Genomic DNA, 24,769 nt, shown 5'->3' with positions numbered 1-24,769 from the left:
CAGTGACTATTTCCATATAAACGAATGCTTGAGGACACCACTAAAGGAAATATTTGAGAACCAGAGTTCAAAACACATAAGACAGAATGGGCACATATTTAATCCCACCAAATGGAAGGCAGAGTCAGGCAAAGGTTGAGACTAGCTAGGGATACATAATATGAACCTGTCTCAATAAAAAGAAAAAGAACATGAAAAAGATAGAAAGAAACTTTTATTTGTGTTTATGTACTGTTTCTACATTCATAGAAGCTGTTTGAGAATAAACTCGATTGATATTAATCAGTGTTCTCTACCAAATTAATTTTTTTATTTAAAATTTTTCATCTGTTACCCTTCTTTTGAAGACTTACAAACTGGATGAAATAAAATACACTACACCCAAATGTGCATATTATATAAATTAATATTTAATGACAAATATCAACAAAAATACTTCTGCAGTTTGATTACTAAAGAATTTAAGTAGGTAGATAATATCATGGGTTATATAAGAGCCATTGTTATATGAATTTTTCCTAGGGGAACAAAGGAAAAATGAAAAAGAAATTACTTAATATCTTGTGTATTTTTTCCACTCCACCTCTGGATGCACACGCAGTGCCCAACAGTGGAGGAGTTGGAGAGCTGCCAAGAACTGCAATGCTCCCATGTCCCATGAGAGTGCATTGTTTGGGTACACATAAAAGAAACACACAAAGAAAGACACCTCAGACAGAAGGGCGTTGAGCATTCCCTGGTCAACCTACCAGAATAACATAGACAGGAGAGCCCATCACAGTCACTGCTATGTGCAAAGTCAGTGAAGGGCTCCATGATGAGCTTTGAATCCAGAACTCTCTCACAGACTTCCCTTGGCATCACACTCCTACACAGTGGAGGAAATAACATGCCCACAGTCTTCCCCCAGCTTGTTACTATCAGCACTGCTGCTAGTGATAGCTGTCCTGCAGACTTCTTTCTTAAAGCTGTGCGGTTATGCCTGACTGTACTCAGAAGTGCTTAGTGGTGCGCACAGTGGAAAGAAGGGCTCCCATTCTCACCTCTGTCCTTCCTGCAACACCACATCTTCCTTTCTTATTCAAACTAAGATACTGTTTTTAATCTTTTATGATAATATAGCTTGTTTTGAGACTGGTTTTACTCCAAATAGAGAAACAGAATATTAAACTCTATAGTCATCAGAGTCTAGCACCAAAGACGTAGGTGAGAGCCTGTGATCAGATCTTGGCTCAGTCACTTACTAACTGCATAAGCCTGACCGTTATCCTGGGTGGCTCAGTTTCACTTTCTTTACCCACTAGAATAAAAAGATCATATCTTATATAGTCCCTTTCTTGAATTAAACAAATAGCACCCAGCATGGAACCTTAATGGCTCAAAAAATATCATTAAACTTCCTATTCAATAAATGGCTTAAAAATCTTTTTAATGTGCTTTACACCAACCACGCATGATGCTATCGCTTAAGAGAGCCAGACTTCCCTAGTGTATCTGACACTGACTTCTCAAGGTATGCCACCGCTGCCCGTCTTGGCACATGTGTACACAAGGTATGCCACCGCTGCCCGTCTTGGCACCTGTGTACACAAGGTATGCCACCGCTGCCCGTCTTGGCACATGTGTACACAAGGTATGCCACCGCTGCCCGTCTTGGCACATTTGTACTACTTAAACATGATCCACTTGGAAAAAATGTAATTGTCAATAACAGATAAATCATTTTTAATGGATGAAAAGGTTTATTTTAAAGTTACATTCCAAACTGTAAAGGAAAGATCGGATAGTGCTTAGGTTCTGAGCCTAACACTTAATGAGAAGTGCACAGACATTAAGTATCAGTTGAAGCCTGTACTGGTCCCAGGGGTGGTAAGTCTGCTATTACAAGCAATTACTTGTAGTGTTTGCAAGTCCCCAGTGGTAATAATTAGTCTACCTGTTGACAAAGCATTTCTCCTGCCCCACTGTTAATGTGGGCAATTGATTTGCACATGGGTATAATTACCATCACTGATGGTGTCTGAGACGAGTTTCCCCACCAGGCTCCTGTCAATCACCACTTTCTCCAGCTGAGGCCCAGAAATGCTTAGGGACACCAGAACACCTGAACCAAAGAGGAGCTAAAACCAGGTAAGTGGGAGATAAAAACATATGATGAAAATTAGGATCACTTAAACATTTCATTCCAATCAGACAACGCGCATGGCTCTTCTCACATGCACTCAGACCATGAAATCATAAGTTTTCTTTCCTAAAACACAGTCACCAGTGTTCTGAGTATGAGACAGACAGCTAAAACATTTTAATGCACTCAGCACTGATGAAAACTGTCCACAGAAAGTTAATGCAGTCCTCACCAATTAGGTGCTTAATCTTCTAAATGCAGAAAGAACTGCTTCATTTTGTATTCAAACACTGAAAAGGTTATTGTTTATATCAGGAACTTACAGGATATTTCTTGAAGTTTGGATAGTCATTGCTACTCACTGAATACATGAAGCAGCCATGATTACAATATAAACAGCTAATTTGACTGTCAAACCTTACTCACTTAAGCAGGTAAAGATGTTATAACCCAAAACATTAAAATAGAAAGCAAGTCACTTAGGTAAAATGTTAAAAATTTTTAACACATTTTAAATCATATGTAATGTACACTATCAATAATTTCACAACGAAAAACAAAAATAGAAAAAATAGTGGCCTTTCAGTGTCCAGCAGTCATTCACAAAGATGGCTAGATAGAACCGTTACAATTTTACAACACTCCTTTCCATTTGTAGCAGCTTAATTCATTCGTCTCCAAATGTTTAAAACTTCTGAAAGGACTCTGCATATGTGTGTGCTTGTTATCTACGAGATTTTGAAATATCAACATTGGAAGAAATTGTTTCACCTTCAAAGCAACAGACTCAAAGCTGATGAATCATGGAATAGCATATGGCATAAGAAGAAAAAAAACCCAATTGTTAGTAAACTAATCAGGAACATGCCAGCCAAACTCAGAGACAACTATGACTTAAACACCGCGGGGAATCCCCCGCCCACCTAGACATCATGTCCCAGCTAGTAACTACGACTCTCTGTTGAGACGAATTGGGACACGTGTGCAGGATGAGCAGCATGAGGCACCCGGGGGGGGTGGGGGGTGGATAAGGGCCTCAGTTGCCCTGCTGTTAGAACCACTGTCCAGGCAGCAGACGTCTCACTCATAACCTACTTACAGACTGGTCTATCTCACGCCCTCAACTGCAGAGGCACAGTGGGGGATGGGAATGTTAACCACCTTTAAGAGTTTTTGGAAATAAAAGTAGGCACAGTTGATCTAAGAGTTGCAAAATACTTCAGAAAATAATTACTCTCTATTGAATTAATTTAGCCCTACTACACATCTTGCTAGCAGATGATTCACTGTTCTTATGGGACTTTCCTAACACGTGAGCTCCACTCCCCTAATTCTCCCTTCTCAGACATTAGGCTCAACCTTCCTATCTTGCTCTTCCAAGTCTGCCTAACGCATCACTATAGCCTGTCCTTTTCTACTTACTTTTCTTGACAAAAATGAATACTATTCTCTCAAGTATGTCTTCCCTTCATTCGGCGGTGATGGCTGGTTTCTTATGATATTGGCTTGACCACATTTATCAGTGCAAGGCACATAGGAGACACTCCAGAAATGTGTGGGAAAAAGAATCATAACTCAGTATCATATTAGATAACCATAGTTAGAGGAAAACTTTACCTAACCTTCCATTTCCACATGATCTGAATGTTCCTTTGCAGCAATCTCTCAATCATAATATTTGGCTGCGGAAGGAGCTCAGTGGGTAGTGTACTTGCCTAGCATGCAGGAAGATCTAGTTCTTTTTCATTCATTAGTTTTGGCATGCATATGTGTATTTGCATGTTAGATGTGTGCATGTAGCACAGCACACATGTGGAGAGCAGAGAGTAACTTGTAGGACTGAGTTCTGTGCTCCCTCACCATGTGTGTCACAGAGACCAAAGCCGGGTTACAGGTTTTAGGAGACACTTCACTAGCTAAGCCATCTTACCAGCCCCAAGTTCTGAGTTCTGTATCCAACACTGAATAAACATGCGTATAGTGGTGCATGCTTGCAACTGCAGCATATGAGAGGTAGAAACAAGAGAATCAGAAGTTCAAGGACATCCTTGGTCATGCAGCTGGTTGAAGGCCAGCTTAGACTATCTGCTGCTACCTGACTATATCTCTACAAAAACCAAAAATAAAACAAAATATATGCACCATATTTCTGACCACCACCAGTGGCCAGAGAGGCTCATCACATCTGACAGCTACCTTAACTGGGACAGCTCCAACTGATTAAAAAAAACTTGGGGAAGGGCATTTGTACATCTTCTTCACAGGGTGAGTGTTAGGTAACTCTACCAACAGAATGTGTGATAATGCCTGGCACAGGGTTTACCATGATCACTGCTATTTCATCATTCCCATGACGAATTCTCACTGCACTGTTTGCCATCTCTGAAGTCATTTTTTGTCTGAAATAAAAATCCAGCCTCAGATATGAAACATTGGACTCCAGGTGATTAAGCTGTAACTTTGATTTACTAATGTGTGTATTCGATGTGTGTGTGTGTGTGTGTGTGTGTGTGTGTGCATGTGTTCATGTCCCATGGTGCACATCCCATAGTACAGGCATGGACACAAGAGGACCACTCTTGGGAAGTGTTCCTTGTATTCTTCCCTGGCTTCCAAGAATCAAACAGAAGCCAACAACTTTTGTGGCAAGTGCTTTGACCTGCTGAAACAGCTCATCAGCACCCAGATGTGCTCTCACTGGAAAGGGGACTGGCTTTTGTTATTTTTTAAATTTGCAGTTATTTCAGAAGGGTATTCACCTTCAAGCTAACTACAGGCTCCTACATAACTGGAACTAAATTTGCCCAACTTTCTCCTTTCTTTCTCTGTATTTTCTGTTATCACCATCAGTACCATGAAAGAGCCCCCTTCTCCTGAGAGAAGCTGTGCTACAGTCTAAGAACCTGTGCTCTGCTATAAAATTCATTCCAAATGCCCATTTGTGTGGAGATGAAGAAAAAACATAAAACCCAGAGAAGTCTGTGCAAGAAGCAGTTGATACTGGAACAGATTCAAAAGCTAGAGTGTCACAGAGCAGAAGTGTTCATATATCATGTGATCTGTGCTCAGGGACAGGAGCAGTGATTTATCCACTTGAGTATTCCATTAGGCCCTGACACGCTTATTCATACAGTCACTCTGCCCACACATATATGTTCAGTATATTAAATGAGACAGGCACTGTCCTGAGAACCGGAACTATACCATGTACAAAACAGGCAATGCCCTGGTTCACCATATCCTCATGGGACTTGCTTTTGAATGTGGATATAGACAAGAACTAATAGTTCTAATATAATAGCAGTTAGTGATCAGATCTGTGAGAGAAAAATCACAGCAAGATGGGGATTCTAGAATGCTACTGTAAGCACATGGCGACCAATAAATGAAAAAGCCTTCAAGAAGAAATACCACATGACCCAGATCCAGAGGAAGGGAAGGGGGAGTGGAGCCCACATGTGTACCTGGAGAAGTGGGGTTTCAGGCAGAGGAGCATCAGGACAAAAACGCCGAGGCAGACTATGCCTGGAATGACTGGGGAAAGTGGGCCTGTATACACGGAGGGGAACTAGAGACAGGGTCCTCACGTACAACAGCGGCACGACAGGCTCAAGAGCCAGCTTACACTGGCGTTTGTTAGTGAGAAGATATTTATATTTTAGCAGGAATCTACAGTAAGTGAGAGGAGGGGCAAAAGCATGTAATCCACTGGGAAATCCTTCTGCCACCCCAAGAGAAGATAAGGACTTGAACCACTGCAAATGGCAACACAAAGACTTCCGTCCCAGCTGCTCCACTGATCTTATGCCCCGTGCACTCCTAGCTGTTCCCCTCCAGAGAGAAGGTGGAGATCTCACCTCTACACTCAGAAGTGAATGCGCTCCTGGGAGATCACTCTCTCCTGGTGGGCTGTGCACAGAAGGCTGTGGAGCTACCCGGCCCCCTGATGCAAATGGCGGCAGAAAGCAAGGCAACTCATAAGGACAACGTTTAACTGGGGCTGGCTTACAATTATTTTTTTTCCATAAAGATTGAGTTAAGCCTCTCAGTGAAAAAAAGCATGTGTACCTGTTAGAATCAAGCCACCATTTTTGATCTCTTAAGTGTCCTGTGACTAGAGCCATGCCTGATATCAGCTTTTGGAATATGTAGACACACATGAATTAATAAGCTAATTAGTGCATTTTATAAGAGCTTCTTGGGAGGCATATTTTACAAGTTCTAGTACCAAATAAAAACTCCTAGCTGTGGTAGAGGAAATAGCTAGAGTTACGTAAAATATAGTCTGAAACTCAGGCAAAGAACATTGCAGCCCAGATGAAAATGCCACAACTCTGCCTGTTTCATCAAAATGGCAGTATTTATGTCCTCCAATATGGGAAAGGCCTTTGTGTGATTTGGTAGGACAAGTAGGAAAAAGCACGCTAAGGTTCTGTCTAGTGGCAAGGGGTGGGAGTGTTCTGGAAGCTCAGAAGAATATGAAACAGCAGTCCCAAGCAACAGAGGTTTCTCAGCTGAGAGGGAGACTGGCCTCTAGCTCTGGCCCAGTTGGAATGTCCCCTCCCAGCAGGAGATGTCCCCTCCCAGCAGGAGATGGCTCTTCCCTCCTCAGACAGGACACACCTTCTCAACCTGCTCTGCCAGCATCTCTGCCGCCTTTACTATTTCTCTTGTTGTCTTCAATAAGCTCTTTCTTAAAGAGACTCAGAAATAGCACTTAAGAGGGAAATATTATATCTGACAGTAGCATTAATCAAAACAAAATATAAATAACAAAACAGTTTAACTTATTCAACAGGTCAAACCCCATATGAGTGCCTCCTGTATATAGATAAAGAGATACAGAGATATACAGATGAAGACAGGATGGTCGATGAGGTAGCATAAATTGATTAGACATGGATAGAATATATTGTCTTATTGTAGAGGAAAATGGGGACTTTAGTTAGGATAGGTAACTGACTGGAAAAGGCAGATTACAGCCCGAAAAGAGAACAAATGCAGGGCTGGAGAGAGCAATGGTCTGAGGCAGCAAATGTTCTCACTGTTTGAGAATGGAGGTTTAAGGTCAGATTCCCAGCACCCACATGGAAATGGGTCACGGCGGCACACCTGGAATCAAGTATTAAGTAAATGGTTCGAGTAACTGTGCGTGTGCTACTTTATACTAGCATTCCCAAACAGTTCCGCTGGTCTCACTGTTCTCACTGGGCAAGTGCACTACTGCCCTAAATCCATGTGATTTTTATCACATCTGGGTAAATATGAAAAGAGATGGCAGGCAGAATCAATATGAAAAAAATCAATAATTAATGAAGGGTCTTCCATGATAGTCAAGCATCCAAAAGCAATCAAGACCCAATGAGCCCAACAGAGAGACAACTGCTAACCACTACAACCCACAGGACAACATTTGGTGTAAGCTCTGAGGAAAAGATCATCCTGATGGTACCTAATGAAGCCCAATCAGAAAATGACAATTCTTACACCACGAAGAATCTACAATGAAGACCAGGGTCAGTGATGAGTTATCAGATACCCTGAAGAAAGTGTCTTCTGTAATCCAGTCCTTCATCCAGCAAACATTAAATACAGAGAGAAGCCATGTCTGATTAATTCACTGCAGTACAAAGACAACTGGCTAAGACAGTGTTCTCAAGCCTCCTAATGCTACATCCCTTTATGTCATGTTGTGGTGACCCCAACCATAAAACAATTTCATTGCTACTTCATAACCATAATTTTGTTACTGTCAAGAATTGTAATGAAAATATCAGATAAGCAGGATATCTGATATTTGACACCCCCCCCAAAGGTTGAGACCTGCTGGGCTAAGGTAACAGAAGAGTTGAGACAGAATTACTTCAGGACAACAAACAATAGAAAATAAGTCTTCCTCTATAGAAAAGTGTTACCATTAAGTTTCCTGTGAATATTGCCCAACATATGGAACAAATTCATGTCTATAGATGTATCTTTTTTATTTTATCTACTTAAATTTAAGAAATCTCCTTTTATTTATTCTTACTATAAACAAAAAAATACTACATTTTAACCCTACGTTAAAGAGTTATCTATAAGAAAGAAAACTGATCATTTGTAGAGTATATTTCAAAGCAGGCTGAGTTCACAAAAAGAATAAAATAAGGTAGTTTTTGTATTGCTTGTTGTTTTAAAACCTAAAGGGATAAAAATCCATAATTGAAAAGGGGGAGGGAGAATGGGTTGGGGAGGGGGGAACTTGGAAAGGGAATAACATTTGAAATGTAAATGAAGAATATATTCAATTAAAAAGGAAAAGGAATAGTAAGACATACAGATAATGCAGCACTTTGGTATAGTATTTTATCATTTACAGAAACCTTTGTACGCATTATGAAGACTGATAAATACGAGTGTATCTCCTGCCCAGAACAAGCATGCAACCTAAGAAAAATACAATATGGTTAATGTCCATGCGGTACCTCATGTGGTCTGGTTTTCTACACTCTATACCAACAGTTTTCTACTAGGGGTGATTTGGGCCATAAGCCAGCAATGTCTGGGGACACTGTGGCAATCACCTGTCTTACTCTTAGAGTTACTAAATAGGATAAAACATCACAACCAAAGAAACTTGGGAGAAAAGGGTTTATTCAGCTTATGTTTCACATCATAACTTATCATCAAATGAAGTCAGGACAGGTACTCAAATAGGGAAGGGGACTGGAGAAACGTGCTCATGAGGGCGCTGTTTACTGGCTTGCTCTTCATGGCTTGCTCAGTCTGCTTTCTTGTAGAACCCAGGACCACCAGATCAGGGATGGCATCATCCACAATGTGCTGGGCTCTCTACCATCAAATAATGTTTTGTTTTGTTTTGTTTTGTTTTGTTTTTTTAAAAAAAAAAAAAAGCCCTACAGGCTTGCCTACAGTTTGGTCCTATACAGGCATTTTCTGAATAAGGCTCCCTCCTCTCTCATGACTAGCTTGTGTCAAGTTGACATAAAGCCAGCCTCTCGATATACCAGTCACAAAGTCTTACCTGCAGAGAGTGCCTGTAAGATGAGGTGCTGTGGGATCCAAGGTTTTCTGTGTCCCCATCAAGCAGATTTGGCAGCTCTTTAAACACTAATCAACATGTTTCTCAAATAAAGATGACAGGCTGCCCTCTGTCATGAATAAGGACCTAACCAGATGGTCCAGAGGAGTTGTGGGCAGTGAACAGTGCAGACTTTGAGCCTGCAGGAAGCCTGCTTTATGCGTCCCTCCCCAGGCTCAGGACTACCATGACTAATGCCTGCTCTTAAGACAGAAAGAGCCCCAGGGCAAGCACAGAGCTCTGTAGCCTGCGATGGAAATATCCTGTCAGGGCCCCTCTTCACTGCACTCTAACTCTTTGCACAACAATCAGCCTTCTTATCTGTAATTTAGCCTCTTGAGTAATTCATCAGGTGGGAATGCCGCAAGCAAATAAGCAATGTCTATGATGCCAGGTATTTCTCCAGCTGTAAACTGATAAACTGCCATTGCAAATTAATAAATCACTTGCTTCTAAGTTTGGCTATTGTGAATGTTGTTAGTACAAGAAAATAAAATAAAGATAACATAAGAGATAGATAAGTTTAATTAATCAGAAAATTTCTGCCCACGTCCAGGATACACTGTAGAAGTGGGGATAAAATTCCTAAAGTTATGGATCTATACAAGAAGCACCATTCCATTTTAATGTGAAGAAAAACAAGTAGGATAAGTATACATGCAGCACACCCAAGTAGGATAAACATGAGAGCATGCCAGAAAGAAGACCCCCAAATTGTTGGCAGATGTCAGAGATGAAACTGGGTGCTAGATGGCAGGAAATAAATGTTAAGTCTTGCTTTAGGGATTTTTAAAATGATTTTTTTCTTCCCCCCCCCCTTTTTTAATGAATCATTCCATTTGTTTACATCTCAAAGGATATCCCACTTCGAGGATACCACTCCACAAACCCCCTTATCCCACGTCCGCTCTCCCTCCCCTTTGCCGGCATGAGGGTGCTTCCCCCCACTCCTGTGCTGGGGCATCAAACCACCACAGGACCAAGGATCTTCCTTCCCATTGACATCAGACAAGGCTATCCTCTGCTAAATGTGTATCTGGAGCCATGGCTCCCTCCCTGTACGCTCCTTGGTTGGTGGTCTAGTCCCTGGGAGCACTGGGTGGTACCCCCGGCCAGCTGATGCTGTTCTTCCTATGGGTTACAATCCCCCTCTGCTCCTCCAGTCCTTTTGCCAGCTCCCCTACCAGGGTCAGTCTGATGGTTGGTTCCAAGCATCAGCATCTGTACTTGTTGGTAGCTGGCTGAACCTCTCAGGGAACAGCCACACCAGGTTTCCATCAGCCAGGAACAGCAACAGTATCAGGGTTGGTGTCTGCAGACAGGATAGATCCCCAGTGGGGCAGTCCCTGGGTGGCCCTTCCTTATTCTCTGCTCCATTTCATTGTCCCTGTTCTTCCTTTGAACAGGAACATTTCTGGGTTAAAAATTTTGAAATTGGTGGATGGCCCCAGCCCTCGACCGGGGGCTGTGCCGATCTACTGGAGGTGGTCTCTACAGGATCTATCTCCCCTTCTCTGCAGATTTAAGCTAAAGTCATCCATGTTAGGTCCTGGTAGCCTCTGGTGGCTATCTCTAATTCATCTCCCCTAGTGCTACATATTTTAATTCTATTTCCTGACCCTCTGGACCTCTCTCTGGACCCCTCCAGTACCTGATACTGACCCCCACTTGTTTCCTCCCCTTCCTCCCTACCTCCCAGGTACCCCCTCCTTCCATCTCCCAGGATTATCCTATTCCTCTTTCAATGCAGGACTGAAGCATCCACACCCTGGTCTTCCTTCCACTTTCGTTCCATCTGCTCTGTGAGTTGTGTCATGGGCATTGAGAGCTTTTGGGCTAATATCCACTTATCAGTGAGTGTATACCATGTGTACTCTTTTGTGATTGGGTCACCTCACTCAGGATGATATTTTCTAGCTCTATCCATTTGCCTAAGAATTTCATGAAGTCATTGTTTATAATAGCTGAGTAGTACTCTACTGTGTAAATATACCACATGTTCTGTATCCATTCCTCTGTTGAGGGACATCTGGGTTGTTCCCAGATTCTGGCTATTATAAATAGGCTGCTATGAACATAGTAGAGCATGTGTCCTTGTAATATGTTGGAGCATCTTTTGGATATATGCCCAGGAGTGGTATAGCTGGGTCCTCAGGTAGAACCATTTCTAATTTTATCAGGAACTGCCATATTGATTTCCAAAGTGGTTTTATAGCTTGCAGACCCACCAGCAATGGATGAGTGTTCCTCTTTCTCCACATCCTCACCAGCATGTACTGTTTGATCTTGAGTTTTTATCTTAGCCATTCTGACTGGTATGAGGTGAAATCTCAGACTTGTTTTGATTTGCATTTCCCTGATGACTAAGGATGTTGAATATTTAAGTGCTTCTCAGCCATTTGAGTTTCCTCAGTTGAGAAGCCCCTGTTTAGCTCTGTACTCCATTTTTTTAATGGTATTATTTGGGTTTTCTGGAGTCTAACCTTTTGAGCTCTTTGTATATTTTGGCTATTAGCCCTCTATCAGATATAGGGTTGGTAAAGATATTTTTGCAATCTGTGGATTGCCATTTTATCCCATTTACAGTGTCCTTTGCCTTACAGAAGCTTTTCAATTTTATGAGGTCCCATTTGTCGATTGTTGATCTTAGAACATAAGCCATTGATGTTCTGTTCAGGACATTTTCCCCTGTGCCCATGTATTCAAGTTAGAAAGAGAAATTCTCACATTCACTTGGAATAACAAAAAACCCAGGATAGTAAAAAACTATTTTCAACAATAAAATAACTTCTGGGGGAATTACCATCCCTGACCTCAAACTGTACTATAGAGCAATAGTGATATAAACTGCAAGATACTGGTACAGAGACAGGCAGGTAGATCAATGGAATACAATTGAAGACCCAGAAATGAACCCAAACACCTATGGTCACTTGATCTTTGACAAAGGAGCTAAAACCATCCAGTGGAAAAAAAGTCAGCATTTTCAACAAATGGTGCTGGTTCAACTGGCAGTGAACATGTAGAAGAATGCAAATCAATCCATTCTTATCTCTTTGTACAAAGCTCAAGTCCAAGTGGATTAAGGACCTACACATAAGACCAGATATGCTAAATTTAAAATGATTTTAAAAATACTTTGGCGTGTTATTTTTCTATAAAATTTTCCTAAAATAAACAAGAAGCACCTAAAATATATTCTCACAAATATGTTTCCTATATTGTGGTTGCAAAGAAACAACAGATATATGTTTCTGAAGAATCAAAATATGGAAAAATCTTCAGACCCATTGTTTTCTTCTATTTATTTTAATAGCTCTTAACACAATCTATTTCCCATGTGAGCACCTTCATTAGTCATCTATGTCTAATTGCCTTATTTACTAAGAAGACCCCTACTAACAAAAGTATAACCAAACAATGGATTACTAAGCACCTATGGGAAAAAAGGAGATACTTGACACAGAGTGTAAATAGTAGTTTTACTACGCAACCTAGGATTCTCCTGAGAGTGAGAGGCTCCTAGGTATCACCTACTCCTCACTGGGTAGGGTCACTGTGGATATCTTCCATACAAGAATATTTAATGAGAAATTATAGAAGTCTGGAGATGACTCAGTGCAGAAGCGCTTAGGAGGCATGCATGAAGACCAAAGTTCAGCTCTCTAGTACCCTCATAAAAGCTGGCCAGGCTTAACAGCCCATCTATAATCCCAGTTCTTAGGAGACAGAGAAAAGGACTCCCCAGGGCAAGGTTGTTGGTATTCTAGTAGGACCTGCAAGTTCAGGGAGAGGCCCTGCCTCTGTGAATCAAGAGTGTTCAAGGAAGACATGGACATCAACCTCTGGCCTCTACATCACATATGCATGAGAATATACATACACACACACATGCACTTGCATGCAAGTCTATTAAAGAAGTACAATTGCAACAGCTTTTCATTCCACAGCCATTCGTTAAGCAGGCAACCTACTAGCTTAATGGTTGTCTTTATTTTTAAAACTTTAAAACTTAGAGGCATAAATCACAATTTAGGAAAGGTTCTTCATATGTTTTCTGTATCAGATATATTGTCATAAAACTGCGGGGTTCCAGGGCTGGAGTGATGACTCATCACTTTAGAATACTTGAGGCTCTTACAGAGGACCTGCATCCAGTTCCTAGCACCTTCATGGTAGTTTACAGTGGTCTGAAATTCCAGTTCCAGGGGTTCCAGTGCCCTCTTCTGGACTCTGAGGGCACCAGGTAAACGTGTGGTGCACAAATGTACAGATAGGGAAACATACTACACCTAAAATAAAACTGAATCCTTTTTTTAATGCTGAGGACTAGAGTGATGGTCCCATGGCTAAGAGCATTGGCTTCATTCACAGAGGACGTGAATTTGGTCTCCAGCACCTACAAGTGGCTCACAGCTCTCTGCCTCCAGTTCCAGAGGATTTGCTGTGTTCTTCTGGCCTCTTTAGGCTCCTGTATGCACTTCATAGACAAAAATATCACAGAACACACATACACATAAAAAATAATTTTAAAAATTATATTGTTAAATTTCTATACTCAACCTTAAATGGTTCACACATATATTCCTGGCTAGGACAATTCAACCTGGGTATTAGTACAAAATTCTAAGTTTAAAAAAAGTATACATTTTTCTATCTTAAAAAAAAAAAATAGCCAGGCAGTGGTGGCACACGCCTTTAATCCCAGCACTTGGGAGGCAGGGGCAGGTGGATTTCTGAGTTTGAGGCCAGCCTGGTCTACAGAGTGAGTTCCAGAATAGCCAGGTCTGTACAGAGAAACCCTGTCTTGAAAAAATAAATAAATAAATAAATAAATAAATAAATAAATAAATAAATAAATAAATAAAAATACAAATAAAAAATAAAGAAATCAAGCCAAAATGACAATAACAAACCAGTATAAATATCCAAATATAATGGACTTAAAGACTTCTGATGATGTAATCACAGAAGCACAACTTTAATCTACCTCCCTAAAAAGCAGAAATTTGTTTTTCACTTTTCAAAGCATGTTTTAATCACATGAATTATTCAGATTTTTTAATTTAGCCTTATATATCCTTGCTACTAACAGGAGCAATTTATGAGGGAAATCATAGTCTTGAGCTAGTTTATTCTGTAGGAATTCCCAATGCTTCTGAACTATTGTCAAATATTAATTGCAAGGAGGAGCCAGAAATTATAAGCTTCTTTGGAAAAAATTTAAACTGAGAAAAATTAATAAAAGAGAGAACTGTTATGAAGAGAGAAACAAGGAAATGTCACTTGATAGCATAAAGATACATTGTTATAAAAACAAAAATTTTATATCATAATCACATTCCAAAAAATAGACTCATATTTTACTATATTCATAAGTTTAAATAATAATAAATGTATCTGTTGATTATCAGAGTTAATCAAACTTTGGACTGAGATTGTGAATTATAATTTTTTCCTATTTATTTTTGAAAAGGAATGACAATTTCCCCCCAGGAATACTATTTAACTACACAAAAGCCAGCCTAGCTAAACAAACACTCCTCAGGCAAAATGCTATATATGGGGGAAAACACACACACATACACACATCAATTCTTTGGTTTGCATTTGTGTGTACATTTTTATATGTGTGTGTGAGTGTGTGTGCACCTGTGGTGTGTGTGTGTATGTGTGTACCTGTATGTGCATGTGTACATGGAGACCAGAAGCTAATGATGGTTTCCTCCTCAATTATGTTCCACCTGCCTGGCTAAATTTTTAAATTTTTAAATATTTATTTATATACAGAGAAGGGGAAGGAAATATGAGCATATTTGTGTCATGGTGCACATGTGTAGATTAGGTCAGAAAACAACTTGTGGGGTTCATTTCTTTTCTTCTATTAGGTGGAACTCAGGAATTGAACTGAAGCTGAAGTGATTAGGTTTGGCAGCAAGTCCCCTTATACCCTGAGCTATCACATGGGCCCTCCACCTTATTTTTTGAGAGTCTCGCCAAACCTGGAGCTCCCCATTTTGGCTACACTGGCTAGCCAGCAGCCCTAGGGATCTTCCTGCCTCTACCTCCACAGTGCTGGGATTGCAGGCAGGTACAACACCACCCAGTTTTTTCATATGGATGTTGGTGATGAAACTCTGGTTTCATATTTATATAACAAGCACTCACTGAATAAAATATTTCCTTAGCTGCCATATATTTTATTTTAATATAAACCTTTGTAATTGGCACAGTGGCATGCTCTGGGAGTGCTGGAACTCACTATGTAGATGAGGCCAGCCAAGAACCCACAGATACCTGCCTCCGTCCCCAGGGTTGGAATTAGCGGTGTGCACCAGCACACCCATTCCTTTGCAGCTTTAGGAACATGCCAAGCGTAATCCCACCTCGAGTGCTGTGCTCAGAACCTTCTTCCTCTTCTATAGCTGGCTCCCCTTTCTGTTTACAGCACACTCTTGAAGATCCTGAGAGCTATTCCCTGGCCATCAACTATCAGGACACTGTGCCTCTACCAGTCACACCTTCTTTATTGCTTCATTTTTCCCCAACGGTTTTATCTTCTGATATAAATATCTTTTATTTGGTTTTCTTTTCTTCAGATGCCTGTACTGTCCTGTATGAGCTACCGAGAAGCAGACATATTGACCATCTTTGTCCATGTGACTCACTGCTGTCCTCAGCAGCTCAGAGTAGCTACTGCTTAGTCTGACCCCCTAGCAGAGGCGAGAAGCAGAGGGTCAAAATACATCCCAGTCAAATCTGTCCATTTAATACATTTTCTTGGAAAACACAGAAGTAGCTTCAGCTTGCCAAAACAGCAGTGTCTCATACACCCAACTCCAACTGCAGGAACAGAAAAGCAGAGGGTTTTTCATAGGTTCTCTGTCTACACTAACATCAGGATCTGTTAACAAAAAAAAAAAAAAAAATACTAATAGAGAAGCAACTAGCCAAGTCTTTAATTGTCTTATATCTTTACTTAGTTCTAGTATGAATAGAACTTAGTTCCTTTATAACTATGAGTTATAATTATTAATTCCCTTATATAAGATTACAGGAAGACAGCGGTTATCTTCCTTTATTTCTTTGCATCTTACTGTTTTGAAGAAAGGTCTCTTACTGAACTGGAAAGTTGAATTTCAACTAAGCTGACTGGTCAGGAATGACTGGAGTCACACTGCTCTCTCTGGCAGTGCTGACTCCAGTGTTGGGGTTACAAGAGCACACGCTGCACTTGCTGCACTTGGCTTTGCACACAGGCTCTGGGGACGCGAGCTCAGGTGCTCAGGCTGGCACTGCAAAAGCACTCACCAACTGCACCAGGGCACTGCTTCACTCCTGTCATCTGTATGAGCAACTATCTCAGATCTCATGCATCTTAGTTCTACGGCCCTCACACCTTCCAGTGTATCTTCCAGTTCCTTCCTTTGTAAACTTTGGTTGTAAATGGCTAGTAAATCACTGTGAGGGGGAATAAGTCTGAAAGTGTTGTTTAAGTGACAATTCACAATTCTATTTATGGATTACAAGAGGGGTTTTAGATTTCAAGGAAATTAATCACAATAAAGAGTTGGAATGAGGTACCTACTTGAAAAATGAAATTCTAGTTATTTAAGCACTGGGTACTTTCAAGCTAGAGATTCTGAGAAGATGGCAGATCTGAAACCACATTTGTAAAACCAAGACTTTGGGTAAAAGAAACTGATGAAGAAAATGACCAGCAGAGAAAGAGAAATAAGGCAAAGAACTACAGAGAGGAGAAACAAGTCTCAATGGGACTTTTTCCCCATAAAGAAGCCAAGTTTGTACAAAGACAGGAGGGGTGGGCGCACAGACAGATGCAGCTACCAGAGGAGAGCTCTGACGGCTCTGAGCACCAAGCACATTCACGAGAACCCAAGAGAGAATTCACAATGCTATTGGAAACCACTCACCAGCCACAACAGACAGCAGACACAGGCTGGAAAAGGGTGGAAAGATTTCCAGTACTCACAACCCACCCACACCCCCACAGAAACACACACACACACAAAATACCAAGGAGAGCTGAACAGAGAGAATAGCCCCTCTGCACCTCACAGGCACGGCCACAGAGGAGGGGTAAGACAAAGGACCAGATCAGAACGCATCAAATCCCTACTCCTGCTATGGCTACCAAAGCTCTTGGTCAAAGCATGGTGTGCTGAGAGGGGCTCAACACTGCACAGGCCATGGCTGGCAGGAGGAGCTACATGGATCACAGGATCACGTGACAGAACTCAATTCATTATCCTGACACACAGAACTACTCATGTTAAAGCAAGTGGGGGCAGAGGGCAGAAAACTAGAAAGCAGTCCATGAGGTGGATTTTTGTATTTTAAAGAGAGACCCTAAAGAAGCAAGTACAGGAGGTAATAGAGCCCATACGGTGTCACGCAGAAGCGGACACCCAGCACGTGAGGCCAGGGGTGGAGCAGTGTGGGGAAGGGGCAACTAAGAGTGCGACCACACCGTGGGGAGACCTGCTTTCTTACACGTTATTTTAAAACTAAAGTTATAAAGAACAGGCTCACTCAGGCACCAATTCCTCAGGGCCACAGAACTTGTCCTGTGCCTGATGACACCTTAACCTTCACACATGTGTTGAGTAGAATCAGGTTCAGTGGGGTCTATGGGGGTGATTCTATCTCAGCCTCTGCTGCTTACTCTCAGTGCATAAACATGTAAATTTCCATTAAAAGGTTAGAAACATGCATCTTCCAGTTCTTGGAGATTTTATTTTTTCCCCAGTTTTGACTATGTTATGTAGTAAACCTTTTGGTTAACATTTATTCCTTCTGTCAGCTGTAGTTCATAATTAAAACCTTTTCTCTGTTCTAAAGCATAATGATACTTTAACTTTACCTTGTGATACATCTATTAAATTCTGTTATCATACTTTTAGTTTCTATAACACAAAATATTTATCTCCTAAAGACATCTTCTGGTTCAGCCACTGATTTCAGCAAAGCCTCCAACTTGCAGCCATGTCTCATTCAGCCACTTAGTTTTTAAAGCTAAGAGACATCTTTCAGTATCATGGCCATTTTCTTTTCTTTGTCCTCATAAGTTACAGGTTTTCAAACTTACTTTAATTTAATGAAAGTATAAGAAAGAGTGAGAATAATGACACAATTTTAGTTGGCTATGTTTAATTGGGAGACCAATGTGTATTCCATATCCCACAGTGATTGAGGGATATTTACATGGATATTTCTGCCCTGCTGAAAAGGACTATGGTGCATATAGCAACTAAAGATACAAGCTTGAAGCCACAAGGCCTTAGTTTAAATGCTGGCAATCCACTAATTGTACAATTACTGTACAAGTGTTTCCTCATCAAACACATGGAGATAATGAGAACAGTGGCGCTGGCCTGCTGTCCAGCCAATGAGTACCACGCAGACTCAAGACCAGCCTGCACTGCATAGTAAGACCCCAATTATAAAATTAAAGATCTATCTTTATCTGGGAGGAAACTAAGAAAGTTGAATGAAAAGAGACTACATAGGCAGGCACAATCCTGGTCATAACTCTAATTCACCAGCTCACTATGTGGTTCATGTACTTACTTTATATTATAAAAGGGAACAATAGGTATATATAGAATCTATTACTATAACCTTAAGTATTTATAATATGTGCTATGTATACTATTAAATGAATTAAATGTTTATATACATTTAACCAAAGGAAAACATCAAATGAGAAATAATTGGCAGTACCAATTCATTGGGCTAGATGGTTTATGTCCACTTGGTTTTCTATATTTTAAACATAATCCAACTTAAACATGGCACCTCCCTTGGCAGAGGTCTTCCCTTTCCTCGCCTAAGTTGGGTTCTTCCTTCAAAGTCAGGTGAAACCAGAATCCTTCGAGAAGTCTTGGCCAACGGTTTTAATCAGCAGCCATTCCCGAGTTTTAGATATTACATAAAAAACGTAACACACAATCTCACATTTTTCAATTTTCTGATGCTTTAATCATTAGTTTTATTTTTCAAATACATATGGAATTCTTGTGACCCACAATGAGTCTAGGTTCAGAGACTAAGCAACTGTAAATGCTCAGCTCTAAATGAACAGCTGTTCACACTCCTCTTCTAATGGTTCAGGGGTCGATGAGGAAGAGCCAGAGGCAAGAGATAACTGCCAAGAAGCAGTGCTTTCGGGACACTACAGAGGTTCTGCACACATGAATGCATGGTGCCTATGACTTCAAACAGAAGATCTGTGAAAGATCACACCAGACAAAGCCCCAACCTAGATGAGAAGGAGGCCACAAAGCCTCAACCCAGCTGAAAAGCTCTTAGCAATGACAGGCTGGTAGAGGAGGACAGTGGGTTTCTTCTGCTATACGGTCCCTAAGCGGATACCATGCTGCAGTGGGCAGCTCAGCACTCATGCTTACACTGGCAGCCCTAAGTGAATGCAGAGGGACTTAAAAACATAGGGTGCATGAATGTCGAAGGGAAAGTGGTAAGGGAGACAGGAGATAAACTGGTAAGTTTGCCTAAAACATTATTTTTGCATGTGTGAAATTATAAAACAATGAAAAAAATCATGTAGTCTTTTCAGTAGCCACTAATAGTGACAGAGAGCCACTGCTGACTACGTACAAACACCCACTGGACACTTAGCCACAACCCTGAGCTTTCTGATCAGCAACAAGCCAACAAGAACCGGCCCCTTCATCTGTCTTTCAGACTCTCTGGCGTCTCCCACTTTGATTTCTACAAAAAAAATGTACTTTCCACAGTTCCTCATTATCCTGACTGCTGTTTCTTCCTATTTTTCTGCTAGGGATTTTTTTTTTTCTTTATCCACTAAATAGATGCTCCTTAGTTCTCAGATTTTCTCCCAAGATATCCTCCATCCCTTATGTAAATACAATTGAATAATTTTTACTCTGCTGTCTGCTCCAAAAAAATTCAAATCCAATGATCTACTCCAGTTCCCCATTTCCAAACAATAGCATGATTAGAAAAGGGCAAACTAAGCATTTTACGCAGCGCACCATTCACAGCGTCTCAGCTTGTCCTTTGCATTGTTATGCACAGCCCTTTGAGACTGCGTCCTTCCTCCCTGCTCACATTCTATCCTACATCTCACTGCCACGTGAACCTTCTGTAAGACTGAATTTAACTCGGGCACGCCTCTGATATGAAGCACTTACAGTGCTGCAGGACATCCTGTCAGTGTGTCTAAGGAAGCGCCAAGCTGTCTTTCAGAGCAATCACTCTATTCTTAAAACTGCTTTCCCCGCGGCCCACTCCATTGCTACTTAGACACTCCCTCCTATCCCTTGCTGTCGCCCAGCCTTCCCAGATTTTATACTCCTGTTTAGGTCTGGTAAGATTAGAGCTTCTCTGTAAACTGCTAACATTGTGGATTATACACTGATGCTCCTAGCTTCTCTGGCCTCTCCTGGTGTTTATGATACAGCACTCATTAATCTTCATGGATTAATGTGACTTCTTCCTTTCCACCTTAACTATAGCACTTCCTACCAAGGTGGCAGGCAATGAACACGGTATGAGGGGCTGCACATAAAATGCTGTTGCTGATACTGTTAAAATCATGGATTATATTTTACTGTTTTATGAAGAAGTCAACTTGATTTTATGTACAATTAAAAGAAAGATTAAGCTTACCAATATATAAATGTAGCTGCCACCCCCATCAAAGAAGCCTCTCATCAAAGCAAATGGAGGCCATCCCAGAAAACCACAAGTGGACACAATGCAGAGATCAGCAGATAACAGCAGCCCTGGCCCAATAGATACATCTACATCACAGTGCCTGTGTCTGTGACTCAGACGACAATGAAGAAAAGGAGATGGAAAGACTCTAAAACACAGAATACTAGGAAGTCCGCTTGTAAACCCTTTCAAAAATGGCTGCATAAAAACAAGACTGGAAGGACATGTTATATCAGTGGACATGTTAATATAGAAAGAAAGGGGATAACTTCACAGGGTCCCTCCCCTTCCCCCAGGCAATGAATGACTGCTGGAAAAAGAACAAAATTAACCTTTTGTATAGATGAACCCCGTATTGGTTGTCCAATACAACAGAGTGAGCAGTTCTCAACCCATTAACAACAATGGACTCAGCAAGTTGTATTTCTGTACACAGATCGTATGTGTGTATATAAGTGTGTATCAAACATTTTATTCTAAAAATCAATGTGTAAGGTTATATCTATGCTTAATTAATTAATAATATGCTTAATAAAATATTTTCAACTAATTACAAAGTAAACTATTGATATGACCATGACCATAGCACAATAGTTTATGGACTTTAACATTCCACAAGAGAGATGAACTAGTTAATAGTATTTAACTGAAACTATTTTTTCATTAAAAAAAGTTTATATAAATTGTTTAAGAAAGTCAAAACAGGAAACTATAAAATATTCTGTTGATGAAGAAAACAAAACTGAGTATACTGACTAGTTGCTGAAATCGAAATTCTAATTGTATCTTATAGATTTCAATAATTATATGAATGGTTTAAGATAGTCAAACATGAAATTATTAAATTGTTCTGTTGATTGTTTAAGAAGACAAAAACAAGAGTATATTTGCTAGTTGCTGAAATCAAAATTAGCAATTGTATTTATAGCTATGTATGTTTGGAAGTCCAACATGAGTGTGTGTGGAATGGGGATTTGGGAGAAAGACGGCAGGCAGAACCCTGAGGCTCATGGGAAAGTCCTCAGAACCACACAGTGAGATTACAATTCAGTGAGAGACACTGCCTCAGAATGAGGAAGGTGGGAGAGGAAGACATCCAAAGTCTTCCTGGCATCCACATGCTGTGCACCTGCACATGAGTCTGTCTGCGTCTCTCACAGCATAGCACATGACACCTCACACCACACCACACTACAGCACACTACACATGCATACGCGTGTGTACACACACACACACACATTCCAGAAACCTGTTTTCTAAGAGTAAACAATCTGCATGGTCACGTACGGCCATCCTAGGACTGAATGTACAGAGAAAGCACTAGAAGGATTTAAGCATGTGCTGTCTGAAGAACTCTTCTGGGACTCGGGGAGACTGATCAAGGAGCTTAAATTGCATTATGACTGAGCATAATTTGTCAAAACCTAATAAAAGTTTAACTAAAAGGGCTAACAGACCTTTTCCTTAAACTGAAATTCTAGTTTGAACACCAAATTATTTTTAACTTGCTATGATACTGGAGATCTTGAGAAATGGAACTCATACACACTTTTTAAAGATATAGTGAAACTCTTGCCTGACAGATAATGTTAGGAAGTCTCCCAAAGGCCCTAAAGGTGTAAGGATTGGCTTGGACCTATGGGCACAGAGAAAGTTATCTGTCGAAAAGATATCAAGAATGTGCTAAGAGTAAAGGTCTATTTTAGAAAAGTCTTATCCATCATAAAAATAAAAATGAAACAGAACATTAGATTCGGTAAATCCCACTAGAACTGCCAAAAGTAGACCCTCTGGCGCTGTCCAGAGCCAATAAAGCACTACGGTGAATTACAAAGGCAAGTTTTGCATACATTCTGTCATTTAAAGAAAATTTTCTGAGTTGAATGAATTCAATAATGAAAGATCCTTTCTGTAACATGTGAACAACACAAAAACTTTGTCATTATATTAAAAAGCAATGGACTCTTTCTAAAACTGATCATCTAGCTGGGATGCTCCACTGCATTTTTTAAAAGACCTGACATGTTCCAACTTACCCAGGTGGAGGTAAGTAAGGCAGGGTGGAGGCCATGAGGCACACCTCTAATGTAGGTGGGAGGCTTGCCCGCCCGCCAGTCAGATCATCTGCAGCCTGTCTTTGCAGTGAGCACTGGCACTAGGAACTCCATGTTTAAGTCGAGCTAAGCCTGAAACTTACTGCAGCACATCTGACATTCAAGCTTGAGGGTCTCATCACATATTTCTATGCAAATGACATTAAACAATGGCATCCCTTTGAAGAGTATTCTAAGGAGAACTTTACAAGTGGTATGGTTCTGAAAATATTCACTCAGCCTTGCAAATAGTCTAGAAAGTAGGAATTCGTGCCAGATGACAACACAATAGTTAACCTCCATTACTAAAGGGAGAACAGTTTAGATAAACAATGAGATATTCTAAGAGGAAAATTAGAATTAACTAAAATAATAGTCTATTTAAGGACTATTAAGTTATGTTTGTAATTTCTATTAATTTGAGATTAGGAGATTTATGATAGAACAATGGGCATAACCTACAAAGAAGAATGTTCACACATTTAAAAAATTGTAATGGAAAGGACAAAAATAAAATTGAAACAGTAATTTGATTCTAAAAATAAATTATAATTATTGGTAGTAGTGATACAATGTACACATACAGATGACTTAATTATCCTTTTTTTTCAAAAGCCAGTAAATTTTCCCAAGCAAATGGTATTTTTATGTACATCAGCAAGGCTAAGAAGACATTTGTCTCTTATTTTATAGTCAAAGTGTGTTAATGTGATGTCCTGATAATGTTCTAAATCTAGGCTTTCTGAGCACAAGACTGTCCAATAGAACTTGTTGCCGTGGAAATGGTCTATATCTGCATCCTTGACTGCCAGGAAGTTAAACTGGGGAGAGCTGTAACTGAGGAATTGAAATTTTAACTTTATTTTTAAAATAGCCACATATGACTAGTGTCTACCACGTTAAAACATATAGCTGAGAGGGTCAAAATGCTAGACTAACTCTGTTAAATGAGGTTTCACTCTTATTTACTTATCCATTTCCATAAACATTCTAATCACAAATGTTTGTAAGGATACTATACTGAAATGTTCTGTCCTATGGTGTCATTGTCATGTAAAAAACATGCCAGTGAATATCTAATATTACACCCAGATAACTCCAAGTGAGAAACACTGCCTGAAAAAACACGTATTAGTGTTTGTAGATGCCAATAACCACACTAGTTAATGAGGTAGCTTGGGGGCCTGTGTCAATCTGTCTAATGTTCACTTTAGAATGACTAAAATTCAAACTCTGAAATGCCCACTTGTGAAAAGTTTTCCCCATTATCCATCACAACACAAGAATACCAGTTATTACACAGCTTTCTTCGGCCCCGCTGCCTGTCAATCCATTTTACCTGACAGATGTTTTTGCTCTTCCATTTGCTCAGCACACACTGACTGTCTTGCATCAGTTCCTGAAGGACAACAGAAAAAGAGAGAGTGCAGTCGGCTACACACTTGTCATTATCAGTTAAAGTGCTTCTGATTTGCAAGGAAAAAAAAAAGAAGAAGGCAACCAACAAACCACACACAAAGACCCAAGTGTGTGGGAAGCTCTCTCTAGACAAAGGCACAGCCATCATCGCCATGAGAGCTGGTCCTTTATGAAAACTACAACTGTTGAAAGATGTTTGAAAACAGATTTGTTTGCTCCCATTTTTGAAACCTTTTGAAATATACCTCCAACTCTTTCAGTGAATCTCGAAGTTTTTCTGGGCGTCTATTTTTGAGTGTCCAAGGATAATCTCGTGCTGGCAAATAAAA

General features: G+C 40.4%; 1 protein-coding gene across 7 annotated transcripts in view; it reads right to left on the bottom strand.

The window, feature by feature from the left end:
- The window catches only part of Wdpcp (WD repeat containing planar cell polarity effector), a 293,085-nt gene that overhangs the window by 165,982 nt on the left and 102,334 nt on the right, over positions 1–24,769 (bottom strand). For 5 of the 7 annotated variants that reach the window (XM_052198565.1, XM_052198564.1, XM_052198562.1 and 2 more), the window contains 3 exons: positions 24,686–24,756; positions 24,361–24,420; positions 2,006–2,120 (listed from right to left, as the gene is read on the bottom strand). In XM_052198565.1, the coding sequence (XP_052054525.1) occupies positions 2,006–2,120; positions 24,361–24,420; positions 24,686–24,756 (246 nt within the window). Of the gene's footprint in view, positions 1–2,005; positions 2,121–24,360; positions 24,421–24,685; positions 24,757–24,769 lie in introns of those variants that run through there. The other 2 variants (XM_052198567.1, XM_052198568.1) reach the window with 1 other exon arrangement.

Source organism: Apodemus sylvaticus, chromosome 11 (genome assembly GCF_947179515.1).
Source record: "Apodemus sylvaticus chromosome 11, mApoSyl1.1, whole genome shotgun sequence".
NCBI classification, from domain to species: Eukaryota; Metazoa; Chordata; class Mammalia; order Rodentia; family Muridae; genus Apodemus; species Apodemus sylvaticus.
The sequence above is the reverse complement of the archived record's forward strand: the minus strand, read 5'-3'. Positions and strand labels throughout refer to the sequence as shown.